The sequence below is a fragment of the Cervus canadensis genome, chromosome 25 (genome assembly GCF_019320065.1).
Source record: "Cervus canadensis isolate Bull #8, Minnesota chromosome 25, ASM1932006v1, whole genome shotgun sequence".
In the NCBI taxonomy this organism is placed as follows: Eukaryota; Metazoa; Chordata; class Mammalia; order Artiodactyla; family Cervidae; genus Cervus; species Cervus canadensis.
Genome location: NC_057410.1, coordinates 468,292 through 484,362, shown reverse-complemented (window position 1 = coordinate 484,362; position 16,071 = coordinate 468,292). Strand labels below are relative to the sequence as shown.

Below are 16,071 nucleotides of genomic sequence, written 5' to 3'. Positions count from 1 at the left end.
CTTTCTGATTTTCCAGAGCGGTGATTACCTTCATCCCATACTTTAGCCTATCCTGTTCTCCAAAATGTTTTTCTGATGTCGTTTCCTCAGCAAAATTCAAAACTCCTTGACAGCAGAGGTGGTGTCACCTCTCTTCCTCAGAGGAAGTGGCCCAATTTTTACTTCCCTACCAAACATGTAGCTAGTGGCAGGTCTAGGAAATGCAAAGAAAAACAAGACTTACTCCCGGGTTTCCCTGGTGGTCCAGTGGTTAATAACCCACCTACCAGTGCAAGGGACATGAGTTTGATCCCTGGTCCAGGAAGATCCCACGCTCTGCTGAGCTTAGTAGCCCTTGCGCCACAACTACTGAGCCTCATGCTCTGGAGTGCTAGGCGACAAGAGAAGCAACCGCAATGAGAAGCTCAGCTCTTGCACCACAACCAGAGAGCAGCCTCAGCCTGCTCTCTGTGACTTGAGAAAGCCTGGGACAGTGCGGCAACAAAGACCCAGTGCAGCCAAAGAAAGAACAACAGCGACAAAGAACCAGCCAAACAACAGTGGAAGAACTCAGCCCTGCTTCCCAGGGAGCATATAGAGTAGATAGGACACCAGGTAAACAATCCTGGCCAAAACTCCAGACCAGATGCCTCCTTGATATTGCCATTTAGAAACACCCTCAATCACAGATGAAATATGGTAAACAAAGAACGTCTCTCCCCTGAATTGTGCCCCCATTCTGCGATTTCATTTTAGTGAATGACAGTCATCTAGGTCAGAAGCCTGGATGTAGCCTTTGCCCTCTCTCGATCATCTCCACAGTATCTTGGCACAAGTGTTTCCTCTTCTTGGAACAGCTCCCCCTCCTCCCTCCATCCCCTCCCTCCCTCCGCTCAATCCACTCTTTCTTCAGGTCTCAGTGTAGGTGAGATTTTTGGATATGTCTTTCAGGAGTCCATCCCTGACTCCCAAGTGTACAGTGGATGCTTCTCCTAGCTCCATCTGCATCCTGTGTGACGTGGGGCTTACTCACACAGCTTCTGGACTCAGACTGAGGCTGCCTGGGTTTAAGACGCAGCTCTCACACTTCTCTGGCTGTGTGAACGTGACTCTCTGCCTCAGATTCCTTATCTGTAAGGTGGAGATGACAATGCTGGGCCTATTTTATGAGGTTATGAAGATTAACTGCCTGACACCCAGTTCTAAATGAGATAATTAGTCATTACTATCACCCAACTTATCAGTCTCACACTGTGAGATCCAAGAAAGCCAGACATTTTTTCAAAGAATGCTTTAGTGACTTTGAATAAAGAATGAATGAATCCTGCTCTCTGGCTCTGGTCGGAGTCCCGTTAGGGAAAGAGGACTGTATACGTATGGCCGGAAGGAGTTATGGGTACCTGCCAAATACTGGAGAGCAAGAGTTGGGAACTTGTGACACAGAAAAGGATTTCTGCTTCCTGGCTTCCCGCGGATTCCAAGACCGCATTTAATCCAATGAGTGGGCAAGACTGCCATCTGGTGGTAGAATCTGGAATTTCTGCTTCTTGGAAGTGGGGCTAAAACGGACCTTTTTTCTCCCCCATACTTGGCGTATTTTTCACTTTAGATTTCTAGTCTGAGAAGTTCTATATCATCGTGTATTAAGACTTGCTCCTCTCTCCACCCTCTCCTACATCTTGCCTCTTTTCTTGAGTTCCCTCAAGCTTGGGAATGTTGGGTTGGGTTCCCTTGGGTTGCAGGTAACCCCCGGGAGTTCTCTTTCAGGAACTTCAGATTTCCGGCTGTTCTAGACCCAATCCCGAGGAGGGAACGCTACTGGCTTTACGGCAAAGGAGTTAGGAGAGATGTGGACATTTAGCTGTTTCCTCACCACAACTCTAGCTAACAGAGGTTTGTGGCCCCGCCCACTGCCCTGGTCTCCCAGGCAACTGTCTGCCTACCAAGGGTGCCCCTCTCCCGGTGTTACCCAGGCAACCTTCAGTCCCGCCTCCTTTAAGGTCCTGACTGGTTCATAGCAAACGTAGGTTGGAGCCCACCCGGAGGCAGTGAGCTTTGAAGGGTGTGAGCTGCCCGGAGGGAAGCAGAGATGAGGTTTCAGGAGCTGCCGGAGGAAAGAGGTGCTTCTGTAGCCTTGGGTAGCGGGGCCCTTATGTTACATCGTCAGGAAAAGGAGCTGTAAAGCCTGGGAGCCAGGTCAGCAGGGCTCTAGGCCAGGGGCACCTGGCCCACTCTCAGAGTTGCAGACTCCAGCACGGGGCGGGGGCGGGAGGGGTGGGAGCGGGTTGGGGGAGCCACTCTGAGGGTAAAGGGGCGCTGCCACCGTGCGGGCCACCCCACACCCAAACCGCCTTGTCCATCGGAGCTGGATTCAGTGGGCGGTAACTCATGACCCCTGACCCCCCTTCTTCTTGCTTCTTCCTCCCAAAGGCCCTAATTCTAGGGTCAGTGGACTCATTCCCTGGCACTGCAGCTCCTTCCAAGGAGGGGGAGGGCTCGGCCTTTGAGAAGCGGCTGGGGAGGGGGATTCCCTAGTGGGGAGGGACTTTCCCCTCCTGGCCTTCTCATCTGGAGCCTCTGGGGAGGTGGTGTGAGGAGGCTATTCCGGGCTGGGGAGAGTCTGCTGGTGGAATGGATCCCCCCAGGTCCCTGCCCACATACCCTGAAGCCCTCAGAGAGAAACTGGCTGTGTAATTACAATTGGCTCCCTCACCACATTCTAGAGTATCATTATCCTCCCTGGATCTCCTGAAGCTGTGTTAACCTCTTTGACCCCGAGGCACTGTGAGAGAAGTAGGAGGTTGGGAGGAGGGACCCAAAGTTCGCTTTTGGAGGGTTGGGGGTGGAGGTGGGTGGGATACAAGTGGGGAAGCCACGTCTTCCTCCCGTGCCCCTGCCGCTCTCCACTCCCTGCCACCTCTCCGGGCAGGCCGCGCCCTCCCAGTCCTGGGGTGCACCCTCTTTCCACTTTCACTCTTGGTCTCTATGGGCCTGCCCACCTCTCCCTATCTTTCTTTCCTGTTTCTGCTTTCCCAGGCCCAAGTGGTGGGGTCCTGCTGGGGGCGGTGGGCCCAGGCTGGTCCTGTGGCCTTATCGTGGTGGCAGGAGGCACCACTATCCCAGTTGCAGCCCCGAGAAAAGGAGGGGTGTGAGCACAGAGTCTGCTCCTCCGGGGACTGAGCCCTGGTGGATGAGCTGACCCAGCCCCAAGGAGCAGAAATTTGGGCTAACCAGCTGATCCACATTGCTTCTTTCTCCTTTCTCCCAGATTCTGATCTGCTCCCTCCCAGAAAAAAACATAGTTGTGTCAACTCTCAGTGGAGACCTCTGTCCCCTGGGCGGGCCCTGGAGCCAGAACCACACATCGGGGAGCTCTTGCCCCAGGAGGTGCATGAAGAGGCATTAGGCTGGAGCCGCCCAACCTGCCCAGTCACCCGTCAGGCATCTGATTGACCCTGTTGGTAACAGTGACAGAGGCTGGGAGGAGGTTGGGACAGGAGTCCGGCAGGGGAGAATGAGGGGCCAGAGGTCAGGTGCTGGGGGCCCCAGGAGCAGAGAAAGGAACAGGTAAAAAGAGAGCAGAGTGCTGAGCATCCAGCCTGGCCGTGGGGGCTGGGGTGGGGGGCGGAGCTGGGACTAGAACCCCGGGCCAAGGCCAAGGTGGGCAGGAGGTGTCGAAGGAGCTTGGCTTGTCCCTCCCAACCCTTTCCTTGGCCATCTAAAGTGGGGTGGCATCCAGGTGTTACTCAAAGCAAAGTCATTTGAACTCCCATGAGTCTAAAAACAGGGTATGATCAGGAGTTATTATTCTTTTTTTAAAAAGGTTTTATTTTATATTGAGGTTTAGCCGATTAACAATGTTATGACAGCTTCAGGGGAACAGCGAAGGGACTCAAGCATGCATGATCCATTCTCCCCTAAACTCTCTCCTGGCCGGGGGCCACACGTTGGGCGGAGTTTCACGTGCTGTGCTGGTCCTTGTTGGCTATACCTTTTAAATTCAGCAGCGTGTACATGTCCATCTCACCCTCCCTGACTATCCCTTCCTCTCAGCCTCCCTCTGCTCCCCTGGCAACTGTAAGCTCATTCTTGAAGTCTGTTTCTGTTCTGTAATTTCATTTAAGACTTATAATTTTTAAGGTCATCCTGCTCATTTAACTTACATGCAGAGTACATCATGTGAAATGCCAGGCTGAATGAATCACAAACTGGAATGAAGATTGCCAGGAGAAATATCAACAGTCTCAGGTATCCAGATGATACCACTCTAATGGCAGAAAGTGAAGAGGAACCAAATAGCTTCTTGATGAGGGTGAAAGAGGAGAGTGAAAAAGCTGGCTTAAAACTAAACACTCAAAAAATGAAGATCATGGCATCCAGTGCCATCACTTTGTGGTACACAGAGGAGAAAAAGTGGAAGCAGTGATACGTTTTATTCTCTTGGGCTCCAAAATCACTGCGGATGGTGACTGCTGCCATGAAATTAAAAGACGCTTTCTCCTAGGAAGAAAAGCTGTGACAAAGTTGGACAGCATATTAAAAAGCAGAAACATCACTTTGTAGACAAAGATCCATGTAGTCAAAGCTATGGTTTTTCCAGTAGTCATGCATGGATGTGAGCATTGGGCCATAAAGAAGGCTGAGCACCAAAGAACTGGTGCTTTTGAATTGTGGTGCTAGAGAAGACTCTTCAGAGTTCCTTGGACTGCAAGGAGATTAAACCAGTCTTAAAGGAAATCAACCCTGAATATTCATTGGAAGGACCGATGCTGAAGCCGAAGCTCCAATACTTTGATCATGTGATGTGAAGACCTGACTCATTGGAAAAGACCCTCATGCTGGGAAAGACTGATGGGAAAAGGAGAAGAGGGAGCAGAGGATGAGATGGTTAGATCACTGACTCATTAGACATGAATTTGAGCAAACGCTGGGAGATAGTGGAGGACAGAGGAGTGTGGCGTGCATGGGGTTACAAAGAGCCGGGCCCGATTTAGGGAGTGAACAACAACAATACTTAAGGTACCAGAACTCTGCCTTTCATTCTCCTCTGATGCTCACAGCTGTCCTGTGCTGTGAGGAAGGGAGTGGTCTCCCTCCTGCCTAAGTGGGAGAAAGCTGCGGTTCGGGGCGGGCACCGTCCCGTGTGGGGCAGAGCCTGCCTCTCGCCGAGGCCTCTGAGCTCAGGGTGCTGCGTGCTGGTGGTGAAGGTGGTGTGTGTGGCACCAGAGTCGGTGTCAGGACCCTGGGTCTCCCCTGCAGGTTGTGCTTGAGTCCAGGCTTCACCTTTCTGAGCCTTCCTTTCCTCGCAGTGAGGAGGTGAGCTGACTTGGGCAGTGATGTCAACCTGGGTACCATCGTGTGGTGAGCTAGTCTTGCCCTGGGTTGGGGTTGGCCCCACAGGGACTGGAGTCTCCTCTCTGTGCCCCCAGACTCGGGCAATCAGAACATCTTCAGCCTTGCCCTTGTTTTGATCTAACCCTGAGATCTGAGAGCTGCTCGCAAAGCACCCCTGCCTCCCTCCTATCCAAAGCTAGGGCTTCTGGGCAGAAATCTCAGGTCCCCAGTTCAGACCCAGCCTCTGGGCCTTAAGTTCCCACGTCACCCTTCCTGTCCTCCCAGTGAAGAGGGCAGCCTTCTTCTCCCCCACCCTGTCTCCTCCTGCTCCCTTCTCCCCACCCTGTAGCTCGCCCTCCCTGTTTCCCCTGCCCGCTCCCCCAGCTTCTCCTTGTCCTCCACCTCCTGTTTGCTCCTGTCTCTCCACACTCCTCTCCCACACTCCACAGTGCTCCCCTTCTCCTCCGTCCTCCCCTTCCTCATGCCTCTGGCCCCTCGCCCACGCTCCCCTACCCCAAGGGCCTCGACAGGCAGGAGTTCACTGGGGCCTCCCTTTCCCACCAGAGCACCTGGGAGGGGGCGGGTAAGAATGGGGGCAGAGAGCTGAGGACCCAGCCTGGCAGCCTGACCTCTGGTCCGGCCCCTCCTAGTGGGGCTCAGGCCAGGGGCCTGCTGAGTGGAGGGGAGAAGAGGTCTCCCTCCTCCCAGGGCTGTGGGTGGCCCTGGGCGCTGGCTGTGAGCTGCTGTGCATTGCACTGGGTCTGGGCGATGCCTACGTGCTCTCAGATGGCACCACCCGTGCTGGGGACACCTGAGGTCCCCATGCCCGCTGCTGGCTCTGGTTGGAGAGCTAGAGAGCAGCGTGGTTCTGCTGTGTAGGGAGGGGGAGGGGAGACGCCCACCCCAGCTCACCCACCACCCACCCGTGCCAGGCACCCAGGGGACAGAAGCCTGAGCTAATCGAGGGTATGTATGTATGTATGTATGTGCTCAGCTGCTTAGTCATCTCCTACTCTTTGTGGCCTCTTGGATTGTAGCCTGCCAGGCTCCTCTGCCCATGGAATTTTCCAGGCAAGGATCCTGGAGTGGGTTGCTATTTCCTCCCCCAGGGGATTTTCCCGACCCTTGTCTCTTGCGTCTCCTGCACTGGCATGCGGGTTCTTTACCCTGGAAGTCCAGCTAGTCAGGTGACATTTCTGGACCCTAGCCTTTGAAGTTGGTGCTGGAAGCTCTGAAGGATGTGATGTGAAGGGCCAGGTCTGAGGTCAGCTGCCTCCCCACTCAGAGGTACCCAGGGCTCTATGCCAACTTTCCCGGCTCTCGGGGTAGGCCATTCTTTTTTAAAAAATAGTGTCAGTGACATAGAGAACATACTGGTGGTTGCCAAGGGGGAGAAGGTTAGGGGCGGGACAGAGTGGGAGGCTGGGGTTAGCAGATGTGAGCTTTTTCACCCCCACTTTTTATTTACCCTCTTGGCTGTGTCGAGTCCTGTGGGATCTTTGTTCCCAGTTGTCGTCCAGTCCCTCAGTCGTGTCTGACTCTCTGTGACCCCGTGGACTGCAGTGCACCAGGCCTCCCTGTCCCTCACCGTCTCCCGGAGTCTGCCCAAGTTCATGTCCATTGCATCCGTGATGCCATCTTAATTCCCAGAGCAGGGATCAAACCTGTGCCCCCTGGAGGGGAAGAACGGAGTCCTAACCACTGGACTGCCAGGGAATCCCCCGAGCTCTTACATGTAGAATGGATACGCAACAAGGTCCTGCAGTGCGGCCCAGGGGCCAGCGTTCAATGTCCTGGGATAAACCACGATGGAAAAGAACACAAGGAAGAATGTGTACATGTATAACCGAATCACTTTGCTGGACAGCAGCAGTTAACCCAACACTGTAAGTCAACGAAATGTCAATACAAAATCTGTGTTAAAATAGACACAACACAAAATTTACCGTTTTAGCTGTTTTTAAAGTGTTCAGTGGCTCTGAGTACATTCATGTGTTGTGCCAGCTGTCACCACCATCCATCTCCGGATTTTTTTCATCTTCCGAATCAGAAGCTGTATACCCTGTGGAACAGTGACAACAGCCGTCTCTGTGAGCGTGACTAGGACTGAGACTAGGAATGGACTTTCCTTGCGGCCCCCTTCCAGCGGCACACAGATCTGCTCCGCTGGGTCTCCTCGGCCCCATCCTTTCCCTTCTGCTGCTGCTAGCACTCCACCCTGCCACAGCGTTCCCAGCCCTCCCCCGGCGTTCCTCTAGGAGGGTCCCACCCTCCTGACCCTCCTCCCAGCTCCGCCCCCCGCCTGCCTGGAGGCCTCCACACTCACCCAGGGGGTGCTCACGATCCTGCCCTGGCTCTGCTCTGGAAAATGCCACCCCATCCAATGGCCTTCTCTTGCGTCTCAGCTTTCTTTACTATTAAGTGCTTCTGGCCACTGTCCCCTCCTCCTGCTCTGAAGTTCTCTTTTCTCTTGGCCTCTGAGAGAGCGAGACAGAGGAAACAGCAGGAAACAGCTCTGGAACCCCCAGAGATCTGGGCTCAAACCCTAACCATGCCCTTTACTAGCTCGGACTCAGGGCATGTCACTCCCTGTCTCGGAGCCGGTTTCCTTATCTCTGCTCAGATGGTAAAGAATCTGCTTGCAGTGCAGGAGACCCAGGTTCGTGCTCTGGGTCGGGAAAATCCCCTGGAGAAGGGAATGTCTACCCGCTCCAGTACTGTTGCCTGGAGAATTCCGTGGACAGAGGAGCCTGGCGGGCTACAATCCATGAAGTTTCAAAGGGTCAGACAGGACTGAGTGACTAACACTTTCACTTTCAAAACAGGACAAATGACACAGCCCTCGCTGGGTGGTCATTAGGATTAAGAGAACTCACGGGTCTAAGTGCCCAGCACTGGGCCTGGCAGAGTGGGGAGTCCAGCTCTGCGACTTCCATCCCCTTTCGGATCATTTGCTGCTACCAGCCCCTCCCCCATTTTCGGTAAACGCAGGGGTTTTCTGAGATCCTGTCTCGGCGTTCTCCTGCCCTGGCCTTCACCCTTCTGTGCATTTGTTGCTGTTTAGTCGCTCAGTCGTGTCTGACTCTTTGCGACCCCATGGACTGTAGCCCACCAGGCTCCTCTGTCCATGGAATTTTCCAGGCAAGAATACTGAAGTCGGTAACCATTCCCTTCTCCAGGGGATCTTCCTGACCCAGGGATCGAACCCATGTCTCCTGCATTGGCAGGCGGATTCTTTACCGCTGAGTCACCAGGGACGCCCTGTCTGTGAATTTCGATATCACTTTCTCTCTCTAGTCTGACTACTCCTCTTTCCTGAGTCTCACATTCCTAATTCCAGGTGGGACATCTCTACCCAGCTGCACCTTATGTGCCTCCCACCTTCGGTGACCACCACCCCTCCCTTGGGCTCCCAAGTCTGGAAACTCTAAATTATCTCAGATTCTTCCCACTTCCTCTTCTGCTCCCACAGGTAGGCAGTCACCCCTGAAAGGCCTTTCCAAGGATTTCCCCTCCTTTCCCTGGTTCTGGCCTTCATCAGCTCTGCTTTGGACCAAGATGTGCCAGCGTTCATCCCTCCTCCTTTCAGCCGGAGGTTGGCTGGAGATTTGCCCTCTTGGTAATTTCCCACCCTCCCCTTCGCCTTGAGAACACAACCCTACATAGCCACTAGGTTCTTAAGTCATGTCACCCAGACTGTCTTTTTATTTTAATTTATTTATTTTAATTGGAGGCTAATTACTTTACAGTATTGTAGTGGTTTTTGCTATACATTGACATGAATCAGTCATGGGTGTACACGTCAGACTGTCTTCTTTTCACTTCATCAATTGTTTTGTGAAGTATTCCAAGGTCAATTACAGATGTGACATTTCACCCTGAAATATTTTAGTATGCATCTCTAAAAAAATAGAGAAAATTTCCTATATAATCACACCATCATTTAATAACATTATTTTCTCATGTCTAATCTCTTCAATTATATTCAGATTTGCCTAGTTGTTCCAATACTTTGGCCACCTGTGGAGAAGAGCTGATTCACTGGAAAAGACCCTGATGCTGGGAAAGATTGAGGGCAAGAGGAGAAGAGGGTGACAGAGGATGAGATGGTTGGATGGGATCATTGACTCAATGGACATGAGTTTGAGCAAGCTCCAGGAGATGGAGAAGGACAGGGAAGCCTGGTAGACTGCAGTCCATGGGGTCACAAAGAGTCAGACACGACTTAGCAACTGGATGACAAGTTCTTCCTAAAATGTCTTTCATAGTCGGTTTGTTCAGGCAAAGATTCAGTCAAAGACCAAGCGTCATGCTTGGTGTTTTGGTAGCCAAAGTTTCTGAATTGTGACTGCAGACCGGCTCTCTACCCACCATCTGTCACCAGAGCCTTCCCCAGGCCTGTGAGCCAGCCAACCCCAATATGCCATGCGGGGTCTTTCGTGCCCGTGCCCAGGCACTGGAAGGGCTTTGTTTTTTAAATTGATTTATTTTTGGCTGCGCTGGGTCTTCACTGCTGCCTGTGGGCTTTCTCTGCTTGTGGTGTGTGGGCGTCGCATCGCACTGGCTTCCCTGGTTGCAGAACACAGGCTCTAGCGAGTGCAGGCTGCAGCAGTCACGGTACGCAGGCTTCGCTGCCCCGTGGCATGTGGGGTCTTCCTGCACCAGAGATCGAACCAGTGTCTCCTGCTTGTAAGGCAGATTCTTAACCACTGGACCACCAGGAAAGTTCCTGCCATGGACTTTTAGAACTAATCCTTTTTACACTTGGCCCTTTCCTTGTCCCTGGAACTGAGCGACTGCCCTTTTATTGTCTAAGGTCACCTCAGAGAGTGGGGCTTCCCAAGCGGCACGAGTGGTAAAGAACTCGATTTGCCAATGCAGGAGACAGAAGAGGCACAGGTTCAATCCCTGGGTCAGGAAGATCCCCTGGAGGAAGGTATGGCAAGCCACTCCATTCTCTTGCCTGGAGAATCCCATGGACAGAGGAGCCTGGTGGGCTACAGTCTATAGGGTCACAAAGAGCCGGATACGACTGAGTGACTAACACACACACCTCAGGGAGCACCAAGCACCTCGGTGAAATTCACTCCTTTTTGTTTTTCTCTGGGGCAGAGGCACCACCTGTCCCTCCCTCTGAGCTCACCCAGCTGCCACCAGGGGTTTCTGCCTCTGTTCACAGTGTGGGCTTGCTTCTGCCTGCTGGCACAGGATGGGGCCACCCATTCTCTTGCCTCACTGGCCCTGTGCCCAGCACATGGCTGGCAGAAACAGATGAATACTCCTTTCTTCAGCATCTTGGCTCCTCCTGCACAGCCCACCTGCGGTGATAACTGGGAAACAAAGTCCAGAAGTGGAGAAGGACATGACGATCCACTCCAGTGTTCCTGCTTGGCGAGTGCCGTGGACAGAAGAGCCTGGTGGGCTGCAGTCCATGGGGTTGCATAGGGTTGGACAGGACTGAAGCGACTTAGCACGCATGCATGCAAGGTCCAGAAGAGCCTGGGTGTGTCTTACTGGAAGATTATGATCCTGGAAGCTGGTTCCTGGCCCAGCCCAGACTGCCTTCCTTTTGCTCTTAGTTTTTTTCCTTGACATATACTGAGGCTCAGGAAATGCTTCTTCAGGCTGGATGAGAAGACTCTATGGGCCGGGGCCCAGGCGGGGTGGGCAGGTTGTCGTGGCTGGTTGTTCTTGAACTGTTCACAGAGCTCCTGGGGACCACCATGGCTCAAAGGGAGGGAGGCAGCTTGAGACCACCCCCTCACCTTCCAGTCCTCTCTTGGCCTTGCCCTCTGGACTGTCCGCCAGGATGGAATGGGGCAATCCAGGGGATATATGCCATGCCCGCGTGAGGGTAGCCCCCAAACCTCCATGGCAACAGGGAGATCCTGGAGGGCTGGGAGCCCACCTCGGCCACCCTCCACAGAGGGAGGAGCTTGACTCTGACGTGTCCTGATTGGCTGGGAGACACGGTGTTGGGAAGGGCTTTCTCTACTCGGCTCAATACTCTGGAGCCCCAGAAAACGGAGGAGGGGTTAAGAGAGGGGGCCAGGAACACCCAGTCTAGAACGCTGGAGGCTGTGAGGCTGGTGCCTTTCCTAAAGTTTATTCTGGCCCCACCAGATCCCAGAGAGCCAGCAGCTTCCTCTGTTGACTCTGGGGCAGGGGTGGCGGGCTGGAAAGGAGTTGGAGCGAGAGGAAGAGGGTGGGCTCAGGGTGGAGGATGAGGGGGCCTTCTGAAGACCATCTAGTCATCTCGCCTCAGCTCTGCAGCCGGACCCGGCGCTCAGAGAGTAACTCCGGGCGGCTCCTCCCTCGTTTGGCTTTCTCGCGTCTCTTCCCTTTCCCTGAGCCAGAGAGATGCAGGCAGCGCCGGGTCCCGCTCTCCTGCCCCGAGGTGGCCCCTTTCGGGGGGCGCCAGAAGGACCTCAGGCCCCAAGGCCCTGTCCTGGGTGCCCTCGCCTGGTGGGGGTGGGCGCTGCCTCCCGGGCGGGGGCCACGTGGCCTCGACCGGGCGGGGGGCTTGGCCTTCCCCTTGTGAGCCCAGTGACTCAGGCCGCAGCTGTTCCCGCGTCACATGAGGGAGGCTGGAGGCCACTCGGGGGGGAGGGGGCTGTGGCTGGAGCCGGGGCGGGGCCGCGCGCCGGGCGGGGCCGGAGCCGGGGGGCGCAGCCAGAGAGCCCCTGAGCGGCGGCGGGAGAGCAGCACTCAGCCTCCGGGATCCCAGGTGAGGCCGCGGGGCCCGCGAGGCTGCGGCGGGGCGTGGGGAGGGGGGTCACCGGTCGCCCCCAGCTCGGGGGCTCGCCCCAGGCCTCCGAAGACCCGCCGCGCTCCCCGCCGCTCCCGAGGCCCTCGCAACTTTGCAACTCGGTGAAGTTCCGGAGGCCCGGGACGCGCTGGGGTGCGGGGGCGGCGGCCGCATCTCTGCTCGTCGGTGATCAGAACCCAGGGGAAAGGGCCCGCGGGTCGGGCTGGGGCTGAGGAGAGTTTTCCGTGCCTGGTTGCGTGGAGGGGGGTGTTTAACACCTGGGGGCTGCCGGGCGGAGGGTGGGCGTTCGGTGCTGGCCGCTGCCGGCGCCCTCGGCCGGGCCCCGGGCCGCGGGAGGCGGCGGGGCGGGGTCCGCGCTGGCGGCGGGCGCCCCCACCCCTCTCCTGCGGGTGGCAGAGGGGCTGGAAGACGTGGATCTGACCGCGGGTTTCCGGGTGGGAGGGGCCGGGAATGGGGGCCGCGCAGGGGAGGTCTCGAGGGCCGGCGGGGCGCTCGGAAAGCGGGATCCCGCCTCGACCGGCTCTGATCCCCCTGCCCGCCCCTCTGGCCCAGGCCCGATAGCCATGGCGGTGGAAGGAGGAATGAAATGTGTCAAGTTCCTGCTCTACGTTCTCCTGCTGGCCTTCTGCGTGAGTGGGGAGCGGGGCCGGCGGGGGCGCGCTGGCAGGGTGCGGGGCGACCGGCTCCGGAGGGCTGAGGGGCCAACGATCAAGGCAGCTGGAGACCAGATGTGGGAGGGAAAAAGCCCTGGCAGCAGCCGAAGCCAGCGCGGCCGTCCCCTCCTCCCGCTTTCGGGAACTTCTGAGGCTGGTGTGGGCCGACAATGGCCGGTCTCCTCCGCGAGCCCTCCGGGCCCTTCCTGTCTGGTGACCCAGCCTCTTGTGATATGGGGCAGTGGGGCAACCAGCCAACCGCCTGTTCTGATGCTATCGCCTGCCCGCGCCTCGCCTCGGGTGTGCCTCCGCTCCCTGCTTCTCTGTTCTGTCTCTCCCTCCATCCCGCTCATTTCCTCCTCGCCCCTGCCGGCCGCTCGGGGTGGGTAAGGGCTCTGCCCACCTCTGTGGCTCCAGTCCCGGGCTCCTGGCTTGAGAGGCTAATTTGTCCAGGGAGGGATCGGCCACTCTGACCCCTGTAACCCCTCCCTTCTCCCAGGCCCAGCAGGCCTGAGGCGCCCTCCTCACAGCGGGTGAGGACGTGGTCGCTGATGGGGATAGTGAGAGGGCAATTCTGGGAGCCCTGGAGGCCCGTAGGAAGAGGCTCAAAGGAAGCACTGCTGTCTTGTGAGGCCTGTGTATCCTCGGATCAAGGCTTACTGGAAACTTCTCTTTTTTGCATTTGGTGACGAGTTGCTTGAAGGAAGGTGTGGTTCCTCCTGATGGCTTTCTCAGAGAGCCCTGAACAGTTTGCCTAGCCCTCACGGTGGGGCAAGGATGGGTCAGCCTCCTCCTCCACTGTCAGAAGTTTCCTGGTGGTGTAAGAATCGGTCTCTCTGGAGTGGGCTTCCGTCTGTGTCCTGGGTCACCCGCTGCCTTCCACCGTGGGGGGCTGGTGGGTGGTGGGTCTTGAGTCCTGACCTGCCCTCCTCCTCACAGGCCTGTGCGGTGGGACTGATCGCGGTGGGTGTCGGGACCCACCTCGTCCTGAATCAGACCATCACCCACGGGGCCACCCCTGGTTTCCTGCTGCCGGTGGTCATTATCGCAGTGGGCGCCTTCCTCTTCCTGGTGGCCTTTGTGGGCTGCTGTGGAGCCTGCAAGGAGAACTACTGTCTTATGATCACGGTGAGTGGGGGTGGGCCAGCGAGGGTGCCTGGGGCTGCCGGAAGGGCATTTCTCTGGGCAGGGTTTGGGGGGGTGGGTGGGTGAGGGACACCGTGAATGTCCCTGAGACCGGCAGGGCCCTCCCACCCAGACTCCAAACCTGACTCCTGTCCTTCGCACCTGCAGTTTGCCATCTTCTTGTCCCTTATCATGCTAGTGGAAGTGGCTGCAGCCATTGCTGGCTATGTGTTTAGAGACAAGGTAAGCGGGGAATGAGGGTAAGTCCTTGCCTCAGAGGCCTGGCTGCTCTGGGACCCAGGTGCCCTGAGTTCTGACCTCCACGGTGCTCCTCCCTACTCCCAGGTGAGATCAGAATTTAATAAGGACTTCCGGCAGCAGATGCAGAATTATCCAAAAGACAACCAGACGGCATCGATCCTGGACGAGATGCAGAAAGACGTGAGTGGGGTTGCCGGGAGCAGGGGTGGGAGAAGGAGAGTCTTACCTTCATGTTGAAGATGGGGTCACTTAACAGCCTCTCCCCCATCTCTGCTCTCCCGCAGTTTAAGTGCTGCGGGGCGGCTAACTACACAGACTGGGAGAAGATCCCGACCATGACCAATCGAGTCCCGGACTCCTGCTGCGTCAATGTCACCAATAACTGTGGGGTTAATTTCACCGTGAGGGACATCCATGTTGAGGTAGGAAGGGTGCTGAGATAGTAGGGGACTTGGGGAAGCTGGGAAATGTTTCAGGAGGTGAAAGGGACCGGGGTGGAGGTGATGAAGGTTGGGGCTCCGGGAAGCTGGGCGTCAGGGATCGGGAGGGAATCTGGTAATGCTGAGGATGGGGGGAAAGGGACAGAGGGTGGGGGAGCCAGGTGGGCAGGGGAGGGGGGTGTGGGAAATTTCCGACGGGGTCTTGTCTTGTGTGCCTGCCACCCGCCAGGGCTGTGTGGAGAAGATTGCGGCCTGGCTGAGGAAGAATGTGCTGGTGGTGGCTGCAGCGGCCCTGGGCATTGCCTTTGTGGAGGTGAGTGGCACCCATGGGCATCTGGGAACTTGGGGCAGCAGGAGGGTGCTGAGCAGGGGCCGGGTCTGTGGAGGGGAGCCCTGGTTGTCTCTGGGGTCTCGGGGTGGGTCTCTGTCTTGCCTCCCCGGCTCCTCTCCACCCCCGTCTCTCTGTCCTTCTAGATCCTGGGCATTGTCTTAGCATGTTGCCTTGTGAAGAGCATCCGGAGCGGCTATGAGGTGATGTAGGGGGTCTGTCTCCTCAGCCCCCTCATCCGGGGGAGTGGGGCAATATACGCCAGGTTTTTCAATTAAACGGATTATTTTTTCAGACCCCAAAGAGAAGGAGTCTTAGTTTGTCTTAGACAGTGATACTTTATCCCTTCTCCCTCTTTATCCATGTTCCCATCCTCTGGGACCCTGTTCTATTTGCACCTCTGGGAAAGGTGGCCTGTTTGAGGGCGGGGGTGGGGCGATAGGAGGATTTTGCGTGAGGCTTTCTTTGGTCTGGCAGTGGATGTGGGGACCCAGTGCAGGTTGAGGCCCATGGCCCTCCCGGTGCTGCCGGGCACAGTGTGGAAGGGTTCATGAAACCATCTCCCAAGTCAGTGGGATTCCCTACAAAGGTCCTCCCTGGGAGAGGCCAGCCTACATCCACCATCGGCATCTCCTCCCTGGCCTTCTGCCCACTTCTGAGGTCCCAGCAACTCCTGCCCAACTAATCCTCAAGGGGGCCCGGCTTCTTTCAGGCCGGTGACAAGTCACTTTTATACCTGTGCGGCCAGTTTATGTCCTTCTTGACTTACCTTAGATAATAGAAGAATTTAAGAGGTGGGTGCCCGTTTTTCCATGGAAACCACCCAGCTTGGCCTTGACTCCTCTTCACCACCTCCCCACACCCCTATTCCCACTCTAGAACACTCGACCTCAACGTTACTGCACGCAGAAAGGAGACATCCAACAGTGCCCTCTGCTGGCCACGTCTCTAGGTGCAGCTTCAAACACGCACGACTGCCGCCCCCCACCCCTTGCGCCCCCTTGTGGGTACTAGATGTTTTGCAGGTACTAAACACGCCAGAGACCCTGGAGGATGTCAGCTTAGGTGGCGGTGGTTGGTGAACCCGTGTCTCCTGCGTCTCCTGCACTGACAGGTGTATCCTTTACCACTGAGCCACCAGGGAAGCCCCAGCCTAGGTTAGGAGTTAAATGGGCTCAGTCT

At 56.2% G+C, this 16,071-nt stretch overlaps 1 protein-coding gene across 1 annotated transcript; it reads left to right on the top strand.

Moving 5' to 3' along the window:
- Positions 1-11,302: 11,302 nt before the first annotated feature.
- Positions 11,303-15,192, top strand: CD63 (CD63 molecule). The gene is made up of 8 exons (XM_043447513.1): positions 11,303-12,040; positions 12,635-12,711; positions 13,675-13,863; positions 14,029-14,103; positions 14,206-14,301; positions 14,406-14,543; positions 14,791-14,874; positions 15,036-15,192. Exons 2-8 carry the CDS (start codon positions 12,646-12,648, stop codon positions 15,099-15,101), a joined length of 714 nt encoding a protein of 237 aa, XP_043303448.1. The 5' UTR covers positions 11,303-12,040; positions 12,635-12,645; the 3' UTR covers positions 15,102-15,192.
- Positions 15,193-16,071: the final 879 nt, after the last annotated feature.

Bases quoted from the DNA above. Each gene is read 5' to 3' on its own strand.
- CD63 (XM_043447513.1), top strand. From the start codon at position 12,646: ATGGCGGTGGAAGGAGGAATGAAATGTGTCAAGTTCCTGCTCTACGTT. The intron at 12,712-13,674 runs GTGAGTGGGGAG...TCCTCCTCACAG, and splicing joins TTCTCCTGCTGGCCTTCTGC to GCCTGTGCGGTGGGACTGAT. The intron at 14,104-14,205 runs GTAAGCGGGGAA...CCCTACTCCCAG, and splicing joins GCTATGTGTTTAGAGACAAG to GTGAGATCAGAATTTAATAA.